This window comes from Anastrepha ludens, chromosome 6 (assembly GCF_028408465.1).
Source record: "Anastrepha ludens isolate Willacy chromosome 6, idAnaLude1.1, whole genome shotgun sequence".
In the NCBI taxonomy this organism is placed as follows: Eukaryota; Metazoa; Arthropoda; class Insecta; order Diptera; family Tephritidae; genus Anastrepha; species Anastrepha ludens.
In genome coordinates, this window is record NC_071502.1 from 73730076 (window position 1) to 73749180 (window position 19105).

General features: G+C 35.9%; 1 protein-coding gene across 1 annotated transcript in view; it reads left to right on the forward strand.

Moving 5' to 3' along the window:
* The window catches only part of LOC128867569 (tyrosine-protein kinase receptor torso), a 93615-nt gene extending 76124 nt beyond the window's left edge, over window positions 1–17491 (forward strand). Inside the window, exons 13-16 of the mRNA XM_054108932.1 lie at window positions 5670–5789; window positions 11755–11892; window positions 14597–14740; window positions 16787–17491. Coding sequence (XP_053964907.1) covers window positions 5670–5789; window positions 11755–11892; window positions 14597–14740; window positions 16787–16937 — 553 coding nt within the window. The 3' untranslated portion in view covers window positions 16938–17491. The remainder of the gene's footprint in view (window positions 1–5669; window positions 5790–11754; window positions 11893–14596; window positions 14741–16786) is intronic.
* Window positions 17492–19105: the final 1614 nt, after the last annotated feature.

A 19105-nucleotide genomic window follows, 5' to 3' on the forward strand; every position in this document is an offset into this window, starting at 1 on the left:
GTATATATGCGATTAGAGATAAGTGGGAATCTAAGATTAAAGATTAAATTAAGTAAAGTGAAATGATAATATTCTGCATTTATAAAATCGGAGGTAAAATTATTTTGTACATCTGTAATATATAATATGTATGTACATAAATATATTATACTCGTATACAAAATCAGTAATCGGACCAGGATGTGGGCAGGGATTTGCTTCATACCAACGAAAGCTAATGCGGACTGGTACATGAAACTAACGGATGATGTTCGAGGCGAATTTACCGGGAATCGAGAGATTCCTGGACTTTTCAACAGGACAGCGCACCAATTTAAACTCCGTGCAATTCATATGAGTTTCTTTCATCTATCGTTAGCAATGAGCCCGGACTTAAACCCAGTTGAAGACTTGTGGGTGATACTTTCGGGCAAAATTTAAAAGAATGGCCAGCAGTCTGCTCTGCTGATTGAGTGTAATGTTCGAAGCCTTTAAACGCTTATTCAACCTTTAAGCCCCATGCAAAATAAAATAAATCAGGTTTTGTGTCTAGAGAAGAAAACATGTTAAGTATTGAAATAAAAATCAATGCTTTCATTTAATAATAATTTAGAATATATCGTATGTACGATCTTTCTAAGGACGCGCCTAGATGTTGTTTTAAAATAAAACATGTAAAAAGTTAGATTTGTTCAGGTTTCACTATTTATTTTTCGTTCAAAATACGGCTCTTAACAATTATATAGGGTTTTTCAGTAAGAGCGCTTCAACTTTTGAACTTTTTTGAATAAAACACAAACGGTTTGACTTTTTTAACTAATTTTTTTTTTTATTATCGAGTTTGAACATATACATTTAAGTATGAAATTCGATTTCTTTTGCATGACCACCGCGTGTACGTTTTACGAAGTCCAATCGTTGAACCCAATTTTCGACCACTCTTTTGCATAAATCGGCCGAAATTCCAGCAATTTCGCGTTCAATATTGGCTCTGAGCTCACAAATCGTCGCCGGCTTGTTACTCTAGGCCAATGACTTCACATAACGCCAAAACTGGACGGCTTGTTAAATGGACCGTAAAATGGCCGTAATGCTCTTAAAGTAGCAGCAACAGAACGATTATTTTCATAAAAAAATTTGCACAATTTGCAATCGTTGCTCAAATGTGTAGCGTTCCATGATGAAATGTATACTAATGAAGTTTACAAATGACAAGCAAAAAATAAAAAATATTGCGTCGTTCGCCCTCCCTATCGGAAAAAAGTTGAAGCGCACCTATTGAATAACCCTATATGTGAAAAATAGCATAATTTAAATGTCCAACATGAGCACGTCTATAAGTAAACGTCAAAAAAACTTTGCGCTATGGCAACAATATTCCCAACAAAACGTCCAGTTTTTAGTCTGCCAGCCCTTTTTCTATCCTTGACAGAAGCAGTTTTTTTGAAATTGTTTAACCAATCTTTGAATTGTCGACTCATTCGGACGATTATTTCCACCAAAAATATAACGAATTTTGCGATATGTTGTTTTTTTTATTTCAAATTAAATACAATGAGTATCAGATATATGTTATGATATATAAATATGATAGGTATGCCAGATGTCGTTAGAATCTAGATATTTGATTAGATATCGTACTTGATCGATTCGTTTTGATTCATATTCTAATTATTCATAATCTATGGGTTGGTTGGTTGGTTTAAGGGTGACCCCGCATCGGAGTGCCATATAGACCACAAGTTGGGTCCGTTGTGTTGCCCTAGAGGCTCTCTAATCAGTAAAAAAATATTTGTACTGCAATTTTTTCAGTAATCAGTAAAAAAATATTTTTACTGCAAATTTTTTTCAGTAATCAGTAAAAAAATATTTTTACTGCAAATTTTTTTCAGTAATCAGTAAAAAAATATTTTTACTGCAATTTTTTCAGTAATCAGTAAAAAAATATTTTTACTGCAAATTTTTTTCAGTAATCAGTAAAAAAATATTTTTACTGCAATTTTTTTTCAGTAATCAGTAAAAAAATATTTTTACTGCAATTTTTTTCAGTAATCAGTAAAAGTGTACTGGTAATGCAAATTTTTTTCAGTAATCAGTAAAATTTTACTGCTTACTGCTATTTGTAATGCAGTAAATTTATAATGCAGTGTGCCCACCTATGCCTAGAGCTCATTATATTATATGATTTCCCCATTTAACCGAGATTTTTATTATAGATTTTGGTCCAAAATATTGATTCGTTTCGAGAATAATTTAATGAGAGATTCGAGTAGTTTCCACTCGCCACCTCCGATCAGCAATGCTGTGAAATTCTCGATCAATGAGCAATTTGCATGTTGAGAGCGGAATGTGGATTGTAGGTAAGTTACTAACATTTGATTGCGCAGCTCCAGCTCTTACGAGCTCATCAGCTTTGCAGTTACCTTCGAATCCACTGTGGCCCGGATAACTTGGACAGAATTCTGAACACTTATCTCGTTAAGAGATAAGAGACAGGATCGAACCACATCTGAGTGGGAATAAGAGGAGCTGAGTGCTCGAACGGCCGCTTGACTGTCAGTGAAAAAGCGGATATCCTCAAGTGATATTCTCTTTTCTAGGATAGTTTTCGCAGCATACCAGATAGCGTATACTTCCGCTTGGAATACACTACAGTAGTCAGTAATCTGAATGATAGATTGATGTGAGGGGAATTGGAAAAGATTCCAAATCTCACTTTAATCTATTAATTTCAGAATATTAGAAAAATATTCCGAAAAACCGAATTTATGGTTATAAAGTGGCAAGAGGCATATGGTGTGGCACTACCTAAACCAAGTTTGCTTTAGTAAGCCATAATTTTGAGAACATAACTCACATCACTTTGAAATTTGGTATGGGGGAACAATTAAGCTAGATCTGCATGATACGAAAAGTATGCATAGGAGAAGTACTGTCCTTATGTGTGAAACTTATAACAGCTATAACTTGGGAGCCATACACAGCTTCACATTTAAATTTGTTGTGGAAATATTACACGAAAAATATAATTGGTCGATAATTCTCAAATGCATTGCAGATGGACATTGAAGCCTTTATGTTAAGAATACAAAATATGACACCTTCCAAAAACCACTAGTGTATTTTTGGTAAAACTGACAATCGAGCAATTCCGGTACAGAAATCAGTGCAAGTCATTTTGTTTGTTTATTTGCTGCACTGATGTCACGGCGCTTTGGAAGACGCAATTTTGTATTCTATCATTCTTGCGCTCAATCCAATTTATTATACTTGCACTTAGGCGCTATTGGGTGTCCCATCAGATTGGTATCAAAACATCACTCTATTCTTTCCTGTATCAAATTACCCATTTATGCTCTTTCCTTCCCCTGGTATATATCACCACCTCAATGATGCTACACGGGCACCTTTCCCTACGGCTTATTGGATAATTTTTCCCGATCAGACAAAATATTCTTATGTAATCTATGTTTATATACTATAGACATTGTAGCCCTTTCTATTGAAATATTCGCAAAAGTACCCGTGGCCGGCGAGGAAGTGGGTCAGATAGAAATCAACTGCCATCAATTTTGTTATTACGGTTAAATCAATATTTTGCAAGCGCGCGGTGGCAGCTACTCTGCCTTTCATGCTCGAACAATTAACACGTTGTGCGCGGCGCCGATATTTCTGATCATTTCCCTTGGCCGACAGAAAGCAGTCGCTCTCTAGGTATGCGATAATTTAATATTATCAGCGATCAATTCCCTGTTCCTCTTTCAAGAAGTAACTGGACAAAGAATATCAGGTACGAAATTTCGGAAACATAAAAATCATAAATTAAGGAAATAGGAAGAAGACGTCCATAAAGTTCGGAAATATGGTTCAGATTGTGATGATGAAAATTCAATATTATTTGGTTCTATCAACAATCAAAAATTTAATAAAAACAGTTATTACATTTTGTTAAATGTGTAAATCCCAGCCACACTTTTGCTTATAATGTTTCAATAAAGCTTATTAAAAGTATATTTGACTACATTCATTCAGAAGACATTTATCTTTTAACTTTAATACTGTCGGTCCCACGAAAAGTGTAACGACGGGCCCGAGGGACCGAAGTTGGTCCAGGGGAAAGATCAGCACCGATCTCCAGAGACCGGGGTCTCAGTTAACATTGTTCTTCCTCGATTTGCCGTTATGAGTGTTCATTCACCTTCTGGCGATGCAATTAATTTGAGTTCTTTTACTTTTAAAGATATTACGCAAGTTATAAAAATTAATCATAAGTCCCTTGCTTACAACTTTTAACCGTTAAATTTTCGGGCATCCAAAATACAATAATAATAATATTATACAATACAAAGTAGTATTAGGTCTGTCCATAAGTTCGTGCGTATTTTACTCCTAATTTCACTTTTGTACGATTTTTGTTATTGTGCATTCAAGAAGTGATTTTAATCGCGAATAGAAGCACGTGTTGTTAAAAAATAAAATGGAATCTTCGAACGCGTATAAGAGGCATATTTTGTATTTTTTTTTATAAAAGTGATAAAAATGCAACAACTGCTGCTGCAGAAATAAACAGTGTTCACGGAGAGGATACTGTGAGTGTAAGGACTGCGCAAAAGTGGTTGTCAAAATTTCGAAGTGGTAGCTGCGACGTGGAGGATGCCCCAAATTGGACAGTCGATAGCTCAGAGGTTAAATTCATCGCATGGAACAGTTCGCAGGCACCTTCAGGAGAGAGTGAATGTGTGTTCTCAGCTGCTGCAACGGCTTGAAAATGAAAGTTTTTTGAACCGTATCGTTACTGGTGATGAAAACTGGGTCCTCTACAATAATCCTGTTTGCAAACACTAGAACCGACCCCTAGAGATGGCCTTCACATCAAGAATATTCTCCTGTCTGTGGAATGACCGGTATTGTTTATTATGAACTTCTGGAATCAAACCAGACGATAACTGCTGATTATTATTCCCATCAGCTATCAAACCTGAATGAGGCACTTACCAAAAATCGACCGTCTTTAGTGAATAGACGCAAAGTTTTGTTTCGCCACGACAACGCAAGACCTCATACCGCAAGGCAAACATTAGGCAAGCTGAACGAGCTCGGATGGGAGCTAATGCCGCATCCACCACACTCTCCGGATATTCCACCTTGTGATTATCACCTTTTCCGTGGACTTCAATCCCATATGAGTAACAAGAACTACTCCTCAAAAGAAGCTATAAAAAGTGATATCGAAGCGTATTTTGGCTCCAAGGACAAACAATTTTTTGAGCAGGGAATTAAAAATTTGCCTAAACGTTGGGAAGACAATGTAAATATTAAAGAAAAATATATTATTGATTAATAAATACTTTAAAAATCTTTTTTATTAAATTTTAATAAATAAACGCACGAACTTATGGACTGACCTGATATTATTCATGTTGTACTTGCAAGCTCTTCTTGTTCTTTATATAGTTGCCAAAATATTTTCTTTTCCTTTGATGTAATTTCCTGTTTCAAAGAATTTTAACGCAATTTATTATTTTTCATTATACATGAACTGAAGAAGTCGCCTGCACTCTATTATTATTATGTACACAGAATTCTTTTCATCCGCATTTTTAATTTCATTTTTACGCGGCACTCATCTTGGGCCCTTGACGCTTGGTTTCATGTACTATTACAATCAACCATCAACAACTATCACTCAGGCTGAGCCGCGACATATATCAAGAGAATGTTTATAAGAAGACCGGAAATGGGAAGTTGCCCATCAAATGGTTAGCCTTGGAATCGATGACTCATCAGGTTTACACAACGCAGAGTGACGTGTAAGTATAGACATATTTTTTTCGTGTTTGTTTTGTTCCATATATACCTATGTACTAATAGTAATGTATAGACAGTATGAAAATTAAATTATCTGGAATTCGAAAATAACATGCTGCTGGATATTTAATTAAAATTTCAAAGAAGTGACTTAATAGTAGTTCAACTAAAATTTTCTGATGTTTGATCTTAGTAATTAACTACAATTTAAGTGAATACAACGCGTAGTCGCACGCCCACACAAAAATCTATGGGATTATATGGGTCACCAAAGATCATTCAAATTCATGCTATGACTTAAAGCCTTTTACAGCAGCGTTTTTTTTATAAAAGATGGACCAATGAAAGTATTTCGACTCAAAAGCAATTTATTTTTTCACCTATTTACTTCAGTAGAATAGAGAGACTAACCTAGGCAAACAATTTTTTTAGGGCTCTTCTTTTATGTTATGTCTTATCTTAGTGTTATTCCGAAAGATCCTTCAACAGCCGAAAGAAATTTCATCAACATGCTAAACGATATCAATGTTTGGGGGCAATACTCAGGAACTACACTGACCTATAGAAAATGCAAAGTACTACATACATGCCGGAAACATAATTGCAAACGTATAAACCTTAGCGTAAACAGTCTGCGAATAGAGAACGTGGCCAATCTTAAAATACTTGGCGTAATTTTTGATGATAAGTACACTTTTAAACCCCACTCTTCTACACTAGGCATTAACCTCTTCCCTGGGCTGAACATTATTACAGATTTTTCATCAAAACACACTTACCACCATTAATCGATCGCTCGTATTATCTAAGATCGATTTCTGCCTCCCTATTTACGGCTGGTGTACCAAACAGCATCTAAACCTTCTCAATGCCCCTTATCATTCACTGGTCAGGCGTAGCCTTAACGCCTTCCCAATGTCTCCTATCAAGTGTGTTTTAGCTGAAGCTGGTCTTCCTTCTATCACTGAAAGATGTAAAATAACCACTATTAAACTTATAGCCAAAATTTCGACCACAAAAAATAAACTTTTTTTCAACACATTTAAAACCGCTTCTCGCCATAATCGGGGTTTCAAACTTTGGTCGGTCATCCGTCGATGCAAAATGAGTAGTCAATGTCCTTGGAAACTCCTTCCTGCATGAATAAATGTCGACCTTCATGCTTTCCGTAAACTTAACTTAATACAAATGCGGTTTTTTATAATATATTACAACGTTTTATTGGAATAATTTATTCGCAGTCCTTAAAGAGTTGGGTAACAATTTTCACCGAAGGTTCAAGTATTGACCATAATACAACTTTTGCTGTGGTAGAGAATGACAAAAGCCTAATATCCATTGATTGGCTGACCCCGAATAGCTCCATTTGTTCTGGCGTCAGAGTATGCAACAAATAATAAAGGCAAATAGGTATAGTCTATAGTCTGTCCAGCGCTAAGAAATATCTTTAGTGGTAATCAAATCGTTTGTCGAATCAAGGATAAATTAATAAAATACATATATACATATATATATTATATAATTGGCGCTTTCACCCTTGTTTGGTCGATGTGAGTCTTCAGGTTGTTGCATAAATGGAGGGACCTACACTTTTAAGCCGACTCCGAACGGAAGATATTTTTTATGAGGAGCTTTTTCATGGCAGAAATACTCACGGAAGTTTGTCATTGCCTGCCGAGGGGCGACCGCTATTAGAAACTACTTTTTATTTATTTTGGTGTTATGTTTGGTGTAGTCATGCAGGAGCCCATCTGCTACGGCGATCGCCGTTAATAAAATATCCTAACAAAATAAAGCTTCTATGGATACCTAGTCAAGTGGGCATCCCTGGAAATGTAGCTGATGCAGCAGCCAAAAATACATATTCCTACCTTCCTATCACTTTTGACACATTCTCCCCTAATTACATTCTTAAAACTATAAACCTCCATTCTTCGCAGTTGAAAAAGGTTGAATGTCCTCAATTTAATCAGCCGTATATCCTTATAAACCCTGATTGTAAAAAATTCCTATTCCCAACTCCCCTTTCCAAACACCGAATCACAACTTTCATGCGTCTGAGACTCGGCCATACTAAATTAACACGAGCATCTTCTCTTCGGCGCTCCTTCCCGGCCGTGTCAGTTTTGTTGAGGGCATCTCTCAATCCAACACGTCATAGACCTCAGTCTAACATTAACCACCAAACGAGCTACTGCTTTGGAACTATGGTACCATCCACTTTATTAAATAGTGTTACCTTTGACAATGTGATTAAAGTATAGGTAGGTAGGTAGGTAGGTAAGATGGCAAGAGTACCCCAGGTACACTACAAGTAGCACTTACGTGCCGTTTTGATACCATAATGTGGACCACTACCTGTGAAAAGATTAAGGGAGGAGAGAAAAGGGATCTAGGCTGGAGAATTTCATCAAGTCATCCCCAAAGGGGACGCTGAGGAATATCAAGCGCCTAGCCGCCAGAGTCGGACATTTGCAGAGAAAGTGTTCCACAGTCTCTTTCTCTGCAGGATCCCCACAGCTTCTGCAATGGGGGTTGTACGGAATTCCAAGCTTCTCCGCATGAGTGCCGATCACCCAGTTACCCGTGATCACCGCAATGAGTTTGGAAATTAAATGGCGGGGGGTTCCCATCACCTTAAGCGTTCTGTTTATATCGTATTGAGGCCACAGTGCTTTTGAAATGGCACACGATGAGACAGACCTCCATCTATCTTGCGCTTTTCTTAGAAAGAAGTTGTGTAGTTTCCCTTTAACGACGGCCAAGTGGATACCGATGTCTGAGAAGGGGGCAGCTGGATCCGGTTCTGCCGCCCCCTTCCTGGCAAGCTCATCGGCAATTTCATTTCCCTCTATATTCCTGTGCCCAGGAACCAAGATGAGGGAAATGTTTCCTACACATCCGAGACTGATTAAAGTATACAATTATATGAAATGTATTAATATATGTCACACCATATTTAAAATGTTCAGTTGGACATAAGTCATTTAGCACCAAAGGCTCTAGTAGCCAGTGTATTAATTAAGTTAGAGTTATAATACGTTCACATATAAGCAGATGATCTACTTTTTCGTGCTTAACTGCCAAACCGTAACTAAAAAGCAAGATTTCCCACACAAAATTTATCTCCCAAAATCTGATATTATAAAATAATCCTAGATAAAACCATCCTTTTTGACATACAACCCGGAGTCTTCTGTGTAATAGATCAACATTTTTAAGCGTGGAAAGACGCGTGTAAAACGTCAAAATAAAAACTAAATAAAATTGATGCTGGCAAAGAAAACAGGTTTAGTAGACATAATTCTAATAGGTCTATTTATAAGTTCGTGCGGTTTTACAACAGATGGCGTAACTTGATTATTATTCCATCGATCCACATTTCCAAACATTCATTGGAGAGCTACTGTCGTAAGGCACAAACGTCAGTATAAGTTTTTTATTTGAAGCGTAAACAACAATATTTTTACCACACTTGAAAATGTCGAATTTCGTGCCAAATAATGTGTTTTTGCGGGGAATTCTTCTTCATTATTTTAATATGAAGAAAAAAGCAGCCGAAAGTCATCGTATCTTGGTGGAAGTTTATGGTGAGCATGCTCTATCTGAGCGAACGTGCCAGAAGTGGTTTGCACGCTTTAAAAGTGGTGATTTTGGCTTGGAAGACGAAGAACGCGAGGGTGCGCCGCCAAAGTTCATGGATACCGAATTGGAGGAATTGCTCGATCAAGATCCGGCTCAAACGCAAGAAGAGGTTGCAAAAACTTTGGGAGTTGATCAATCAACCATTTCCAAACGTTTAAAAGCCATGGGAATGATCCGAAAGGTAGGCCATTGGGTGCCGTATGAATTGAAGCCAAGAGACGTTGAACGCCGTTTTATGGCATGCGAACAACTGCTTCAACGGCACAAAAGAAAGGGTTTTTTGCATCGAATTGTGACTGGCGATGAAAAGTGGGTCCATTACGACAATCCAAAACGTCGGGCAACGTATGGATACCCTGGCCATGCTTCAACATCGACGTCGGCGCAGAATATTCATGGCCTGAAGGTTATGCTGTGTATCTGGTGGGACCAGCTGGGTGTTGTGTATTATGAGCTACTGAAACCGAATGAAACGATTACGGGGGATGTCTACCGACGACAATTGATGCGTTTGAGCCGAGCACTGCGAGAAAAACGGCCGCAATACGCCGATAGACACGACAAAGTTATTTTGCAACATGACAATGCTCGGCCACATGTTGCACAAGTGGTCAAAACATACTTAGAAACGCTCAAATGGGATGTCCTACCCCACCCGCTGTATAGTCCAGACCTTGCGCCATCCGATTACTATCTCTTCCGATCGATGCAACATGGCCTGGCTGACCAGCACTTCCGTAATTACGATGAAGTCAAAAAATGGATCGATTCGTGGATTGCGGCAAAACCGACCGAATTTTTCACAAAGGGAATCCGTGAATTGCCAGAAAGATGGGAAAAAGTAGTAGTAAGCGATGGACAATATTTTGAATATTAAATTTGTAACCATTTTACGTCAATAAAGTTTCAAATTTCGAAAAAAACCGCACGAACTTATTCATAGTCCTATTAATAAAATGTTTGTTAGGTATTATTAACTATGCATTCATATAAAAGAAAAAAATCGTGTGTCCATAAACGTATGTCTTCTTATTACTTATTATAAAATGTAATATCCTGCCATAAGTTTTTGAAGCCTCAGTAAACGTCGTTTACGGATTTCCAATTGCGCAATTAAATTAGCTATTCCTTCTCCTTGTCTTTTCTTCATATCGTTAATAACAATTAAACAAACCAAAAACACCGAAATAGGTATTCCACCAAAATAAGTTCTATGAAGAAAAACCTTTCACAACAGTGCTGACAGCTGATGGTCAATTTTGCAGGTAATCTGCCATATGTGAACGGATAAATTAATTATGTGGATTTATTGGTAATCAATGCTTATGTGAACGTACTTGTATATTGTATATATCCCCTATAAATAATAATAACAATAATTCAAATCAACTAAAAAAGCGAAAGCTCTGAAGATAGTTAGAAGTGAAGGTTTTCGATGATTGCGCGTAGGTTTAGTATTACTAAATTTAGCTCTTAACTTGTGGTAACCGATGGTTAAGATGTCTTAACATGCTTAAATTTAATGATTCGCAAAAAAAAGAAACATAATGCAGAACACAATCTCCTTTATTACTTTTATTCGGAATTTTGAGCAAAGAAATACAGAACCACTATCCTTCCTAGCATTATAATGTGTTTTTAAACTCTTCAGAGATGAGAAAATGTGCTCATTTGGCGTATTCCAATTATATCTGCCGATAAAAAATAAAATCCAATAATAATATGATATTACAATACGTTTGGATTGAGCCAGTAATTGGGTAAAGGGTAAAAGCAAGTATTTTGGGTAAAAGGGTAAAAGCACATTATGCCCCCTCTAAATTTTAAGAGCCCAGCCTTGCTGAACTTAAGCAAAATAATGTGCTCTTCCAGGAATATATACACCACCTCTTTCCTTTTTTTTACATAGGTTAACCCTTTACTTTTCATTTAAAATGTTTAAACCGATCAAAAGAAAAAAGTTCCTCTTTTATTACTCACGTTCGCATAGTGTTCGAATAACTGTCAATATCTTAAATTGAATTCCTACTTACGCCGTCCATAATTTCGACAAGTCCATGCACAAAAGCATATGAAAGCTCTTAACAAATTTAATTAATATATATTTATACCTACATACATACATATGTATTTATTTACAAGCCTCTGTGTCTACTCTTTTATATTTACATGAAAATATTACACATGGTAATGGATGGTATGAAAATAAATCAAAAATCACCAAACAATAAAAACAAAAACCATGCGCCGTAACGGAACATAAACTTATTACACACATATTTCTGTCGGGGTTTTTCATATTATAACGCAAACATTCAACAGTTGGTCATACGGCATTCTACTCTACGAAATTGTAACACTCGGTAGCACACCTTATCCTTCGATACCGACGAGTCGGTTGTTGCATCTATTGAAAAGCGGCTACCGTATGGAGAAGCCAAAAAATTGCGGACCTGAATTGTAAGTAAAAATCTGTGTACATACATATATGCTAATACATACACACAATACAAGTATATAATTGTTTTTTTTTTATTCAACTTGCATGCCCTTAAGTGTAATACACACTGTTATATTATCTGTTTGGGTGACTATTTACATAAATCCATGTAAATATTCGCACTTGCATATGTAAGCTGCTAATACACCTACAGTCAAGCCTACTAGCTCCGAATTAACTTACTTACTAGTTACTACCTGCCTGCTTTGCTGCCGAAGTAGTTCTGCTTCTATCTGTATTTTAATACTAGCGACTGGTTATTTTAACATGGCAATGTCCTATGAAATCTTTATTGTCAGCCTATGCATTAAATTATTTAACGAACTAGTCAGTCTCTACATCAGTTTTGTACCAGTTAATGAACTAGTTTATACTGGACAACAAAAGCAGATGATGACTGGCTCCAGCAGCATTTGTATTACTGTAATTCTCATAACGTGGATCCTCAATCTGTACACACCTCTAATAGGTCATTTTCCAACTAGAACTTATCTAGTCTCTCTCGAACTAGTATGACTTGTTCCATTAAAAACCCGTTCGTGGAATATAAATAATGTTTGCTGAGTAGTTTGGCTTTCCACTCAGGGTAGATATATAAATATGCATATGTGTTTACATACATTCGGTCTAACAAAAGCATGACCGGTAAAATTCAAACTTAGAGTTCCGTTATAAAAAAATGTAAATGCTGTTAAATAGTAAAGAAATAGAAAAGTAGTAAACGTTCGTTGTTTTTACGAAATGAGTTGCGCACATGAATAACGATTTGCAGCAGTGTTCCTATGTGCTCTCCCTATTGGTCCAAAAATATTGGGTAGTCGAAAAAGTCTTTTCGTATTTTGTCAATAGATGTCGTTGGAGTCATCTATCTCCAGTGCTACCAATCACATTATGTCATATCATATGGTGTTAGAAAGGTGACATTTTAAGCTTCATTTAACCAAAAAAAATTAAATTCGGAGAAGTGGAAAAAAAGTTATAGCTGTTCAAAAATGAGTGAAAATAATGAAAGAATTCGCTATATTTTGAAATTTTCGTATAAAAAAGGAAGGAATGCCACGCAAACCACCAATGAAATTTGTAAAGTTTGCGGAGACGATGCTGTATCAGTTCGTGTAGCACAACAATGGTTCGCTCGCTTCCGTTCTGGAAATTTCGATGTGAAAGATGCACCTCGCTTCGGTCGACCTATCGTTGAAAAAGTCGATGAAATTATGGAAAAGATTGACCAGGACCGTCACATAAGCTGCCACGACATCGCCAAGGCACTAAACATTCATCATCAAACGGTTTTGAACCATTTAAAAAAGGCTGGTTACAAAAAGAAGCTCGATGTTTGGGTACCACATGAATTGTCTGTGAAAAATTTAATGAACCGAATTAACATCTGCGATTCTTTGCTGAAACGAAATGATATCGAACTATTTCTGAAGCGAATGGTAACAGGAGACGAAAAGTGGATCAAATACGACAATAATGTGCGAAAAAGATCATGGGGCAAGGGTGGTGAAGCTCAACAAATGGTCGCAAAGCCAGGATTGACGCCTCGAAAGGTTATGCTGTGTGTTTGGTGGGATTGGAAAGGAATCATCCACTATGTGCTGCTCCAGCCTGATCGCACGATTGACTCTACACTTTACTGTCAACAACTGATGAGATTGAAGCAAGCAATCGAAAAGCTTGGCTGGGAAGTTTTGATGCATCCACCATATAGCCCTGACCATGCACCATCGGACTACCATTTGTTTCGGTCAATGCAAAACTCCCTTAATGGAGTAAATTTGGCTTCAAGAGAAGCCTGTGAAAATTACTTTTCGCAGTTTTTCGCCGAGAAACCACAAAAGTTTTACACTGATGGAATAATGTCTCCAGAAGAAAAATGGCAAAAGATGGTCGACCAAAATGAAAGAGTTGCACACGTCGGCCCTGGTGTTCTCCTGATAATCGACCACTTCAACGGATAAACATCCAGTTAAGGTTTATGTTTGGGCCCGATTCTCCGAAAAAGGATTTAGCCGTTTATTTGTGTTTACCGCCAATTTTAATGCAGTTTTGAGAATAATATTTGCCAAAAAGCATCATTGCTATCAGCTACGAAAATATTTGGATAATAACTAACCTTGGATTTTATAAAAGGACAACGATCCCAAATATCGAAGCCGAAGGTGTATAGAGTAGAAACAGCAAAATGGGATTGGTAAATTGGATCCGCCACCAAAGTCACCTTATGCCAACTCTATTGAAAAAACAGAAATTAACACAAAGTATGACTCGAAGATGTGCATCCATTATAGCTTATGGGGCTGACTATACATTTAACTGAATATATTGCGTATTATAAATATTATAAGCTCATACAATGCAGTTTGTTCGAATCGAATTGGTTACGAAGTAGTTTCCAAGTTATAGTGGTCACGTTTTTGCTAGACAGACTGTATGTAGGTATACTTATACTGGCAAGTAGACTGCACCCGGCAGGATATACATATATTAGTTTTCCAAGCATACTAGTATGTACCTTCATTTCGCCTTTCTTTGTTTACCAACACAGTCAGCTCTATGAAATTAAAAAAAAATTTTGGTGCCTTTGTTTTATAGCTTAATTTATTTTCAGTTTGCCCTAAAATTTCATGTATTTAACTGTTTTTGTTTGCTTTTGAAAAGCTATAACCTCATGTATGGCTGCTGGAATGCGAATCCTGGCGACCGTCCTACGTTTAGTGAAGTTATTAAAATTCTTGACGATTTTTTAACCGATGAACCGGAACGCCAAATTAAAAACATACTCTGTGTACCGAATTTGGATTGGTAAGTATCTGTATACGTACATATTTATGTACATACGAAAAAAAGGCTTAGATCTCTCGGTCAAATGAATAAAACTAGTCGCTGGTACTAAGGATAACAGTCCCGACATCCCGGAAACGCCGGGATTAGCTTGTATTAATTCTGTGGTTCCGAAAAATATCTATTAGTTAAGAACTAAAAACTGTTTTATCATACAACGGCTTGCCAATTTCCCAGAAACTTGTTTTAAATTATTTACATAGGTTTACATTGATTCGAATTGAAAACTTCATCATTAATACAATAACAATAAGTCAACTCATTTAGTCGAAGCTTTTGTTGTTTACAAATTAAGTTTACGATGATTTTATTTACTAAATAATAAGATATAATTTAAAAATTTTAACACTGCTATAGTAAAGAAATTATATGTATATATATATTTGGCGCGTACAACCTTTTTGGGTATTTGGCCAAGCTCCTCCTCCTATTTGTGGTGTGCGTCTTGATGTTGTTCCACAAATGGAGGGACCTACAGTTTCAAGCCGACTCCAAAGGGCAGATATTTTTTATGAGGAGCTTTTCCATGGCGGAAATACACTCGGAGGTATGCCATTGCCTGCCGAGGGGCGACTGCTATTAGAAAAAACTTTTTCTTAATTTTTGATCTTTCATCGAGATTCGAACCTACGTTCTCTCTCTGAATTCCGAATGGTAGTCACTAGGGCGGTTTGATTTAAAAATCGCTCATTGCTCTGTGAAAATCGTATTCTAGGGATCAAAATAAGAAACTTTGCCGAAGGAACCATACCTCTAAAACGAATTCTGATGTCCCCCAATTTAGGTCGATCACCATTTTTGGCCTTTACATGAAAAAATCAGCTAAATGGCTATATTTTTTCTTTATTTTTATTTATTTATAATAATATTTATTATTTATTTATAATAATATCTATTTTTTCTCTTAAGAAATTTATTTAGTCAGAACATATGTAAATGACAAAATTAATTTAAGTGAGTTATAGAAAAGAAACTAAAAAGTTCGACACAAATTGGGTGACATCAGAATTCGTTTTAGAGGTATGGTTCCTTCGGCAAAGTTTCTTATTTTCATCCCTAGAATATGATTTTCACAGAGCAATGGGCGATTTTTTTGCCTCCCCACAAATCGACCCGGCCTACTAGTCGTGCACCAACCCATTCGGCCACGGCGACCGCTAAAGAAATGATAGGTTTGAAATTCAAAGTAAAGAAGCATTTTTTTAACACGATACCTCTTAAAAAATGGTAGGAGTGTTTTTTGTTTTCTGCAACAGTAATAATATATTTTTCTGATTTCCTTATAAAAAAAAGTTCATTTTCCACCCGTTAACATTTTTATGTCCGCCAAGTATGCAAATACCTACATATATATGTACTTGTACATAACTCGTCCTTTTAGAATAAGTATTTTAAGATTTGAAAAGTTCTTATGCCCTTATTTCTTATCCTTAATATCTCCGAAAATACGCGTTATGCCAAAAAAAAGTCATATGTTTACAAATATGGGTGTCCTATGTAAGCAATGTGCACATACTTGTATATTAATTGATTTACAGCCGCACGTAATTGTCATGAAAACAATTCTGATTTATGTCTTTTAAACTATTGATAAATTTTACTGGCATTTTCTTTCGAATATTCACTTCTTTTAAAGCAGCAATCAAATACGCTTCTCATAAGAATTAAGTTAAAATCATTTGGTGATCGAAGGCATTATTGAATTTAGGCCACTCACACTACACGTATTTTAATAGATTTGCTTTCTTAACCACACGTTTTTCTCATTCTCTTTCGAGCTTTCTAATCTCTTAGGTTGAAATTTTAGCGTCAATTTTAATTGACTTTAAGTTTTTGATTGTTTGCCGAAAATGTCGAGAGCAAAGTGAGAAGTCAGGAATTTAATTGTTGTATACTAGTAGATGCATTCCATGAATGAAATATACTTAAACATCACGTACATAGACATATGATACATATTTATAATATTTTATTTTCCAACATTTACTTTTTCTCCACACTGTTTAGCGTGGGACGGGGTCAACAAAAAGAACATTTGCTTCAACAGGAAGGCCATCTAAGTCAACTCTTTGAAAAGCGACCACAATCACCACTCGATGACGATAATGAAATAATGGATACATCAAATATGGATGACTGCTATCTGAAACCATTGTAGGCGAACGAAATCGTGCAAAATATCATATCAATATATGTAAATAAAAAAAAAAAATTAAGAAACTGTAATTGAGCACGAACTATGCATGCATAGAGCACTGAAACAAAGCATAAATAAGGAATTGAAATCCACAGCGGTCAATAACAAAAGAATCAAAGATTTATTGCCAATAAATAATACAATAGTAATAGCGTTTTTACTTGGAAGCTTTCCGAATGGCACTTAGAAAAGCTTTTGTTCAGAAATATTAAATGCGAAAATGACAATTGTGTAACAAAGCGTGTTTAACTCCCTAAGTGGTCAATGAAAACTACATATATATAGGCGATAATACTGGTCCGTTAAGAAAGTAGCAGATTGCAAACAAAGCTGTATGTGCACGAACAATAACTCGAGGTTCAGCGTGTCGTATACTTAACAGGGACAAAAACCGAAAGCAGTTTATTTGTAACAGAAATAAAAGGAACAACAGACATTTCAAAAGTTTAACAACAGAGAATAATAACAGGCTTTAAGGGAGGAGCCTAGTTTATAAGGTCAAAAAAATTATTTTTTTTTTTTTCGTTTTAAGCGATTCCTAATATATTTCAGAATATTCTCACAAAGTTACAGATCCTAATTCTCAATATTTCCGTAGATACAAAGCCAAAGGTAGGCGAGCGTTCGATAGTTACGCTGTGACCGGACAGCTATAGTACAAACTTTATCTTCTTTTCTCGACTTTTCATTTTTATGATTTCTTTGAATTGGCGTACATGAATGAAAAAAAACTAATGAACCTTTTGAAATGAAATTCCCTTCAGTATTAAATTCTCTTCTATTTGAACTAACAAAATAGATAAAAACAAATTTTTCAAAATTTTTGTACCAAGTTGAAGTGAATTTTTTTTTTTAGAAAGGCATTTTTTTCCTTTAAAACCTCCAAAAAGTTGAAATTTTGGAATTTCTCTCAGTTTTCTTAGTTCATCTAGAATAAAAAATCATGATAATTAGAAATCCATTTGAATTTTTTGCTTTAGATAATAATTACGAGCTGTATCTTGTACGCCAGTTGGAAACTCCAGCGTTGCAGCGCTCTATTAATTTCTATGTTAAACATCTTTTTCAACTTATTTTAACCAGTACAAAAATTGTTTATACTTTTTAAATGTTCATTAAAAGATAGAAAAAACTTTGCAGTATGTATGTAGATGAGTTCCCTTAGTTCTGTTGCAAATGAACTACATTCTGTGCCGAATATATCCTGTCTGTACATCTTAACCGCTTCTCAAATTAACCACAACTCAAATTATAACAATTCTCAGTAAATCCAATTATAGGTTTCGCGTTTCATAATTAGCAATAATGTGTCTTGGGATAATTTGAGCGCTGCGTAGGATTGGTAAGAGTTTACATAATATATGAAGAATACTAGCTTTAACCCGCGGGCCCGCTCTCGTAGTAGTTTTGAGGGATTTAGGATATGTACCTATATAAAAGAATTACAAACAATAACTTCGTAGAAAATATTTTTTTATTAATAACCATAATATTACAATACCCGGCATTCGTTGCTATGCCTCGTTGAATAAAATCAAAAGAACCAATCAGAAAAATATCAAGCAAAATTATTTTTATTAAATTTTCTATCTCAAACCGATTTTGAACTTTGCATTTGGGTCATAGTTGAACAGCTTATGCGGATTATGAAGTCTAGAGTGTGGTGTAAATAGTGGGAAATAGGAAAAACTAAAATTTTTTAGATTAAATTTAAGCACGGCCTGGGGGCTGTGGAAAGGGAGTTCCATCATAAAAACATGCCTATAACCTTCATTGGCTGAAAATATAAATGTATACAAATTTTTACGTCATTTGGTGTTGTCGTTTCGTAGTGATGCGGGGACAATGTGCAGACATTCACCTTTATAGTATAGAAGATGATTACTTATCAACCTAATCCGGCTTCGATTCGCCACTTCTCTACTCGCTATGTCTGGGCCTTGCTCACTTGACGAAAAATTTGCATTTCAAAGCAACAACCAAGTTATTGAGTAAGACTCCAGCGCTACCAAAATATGTTTATTTATACCAGTTGTTTCATCTATTCGTCACTTGCGAACGCTTGGAAACGAAGAGGCCTGTATTTCGTGAAAATATTATTAGTTGACGTAAAAATGCTTGAACAAACT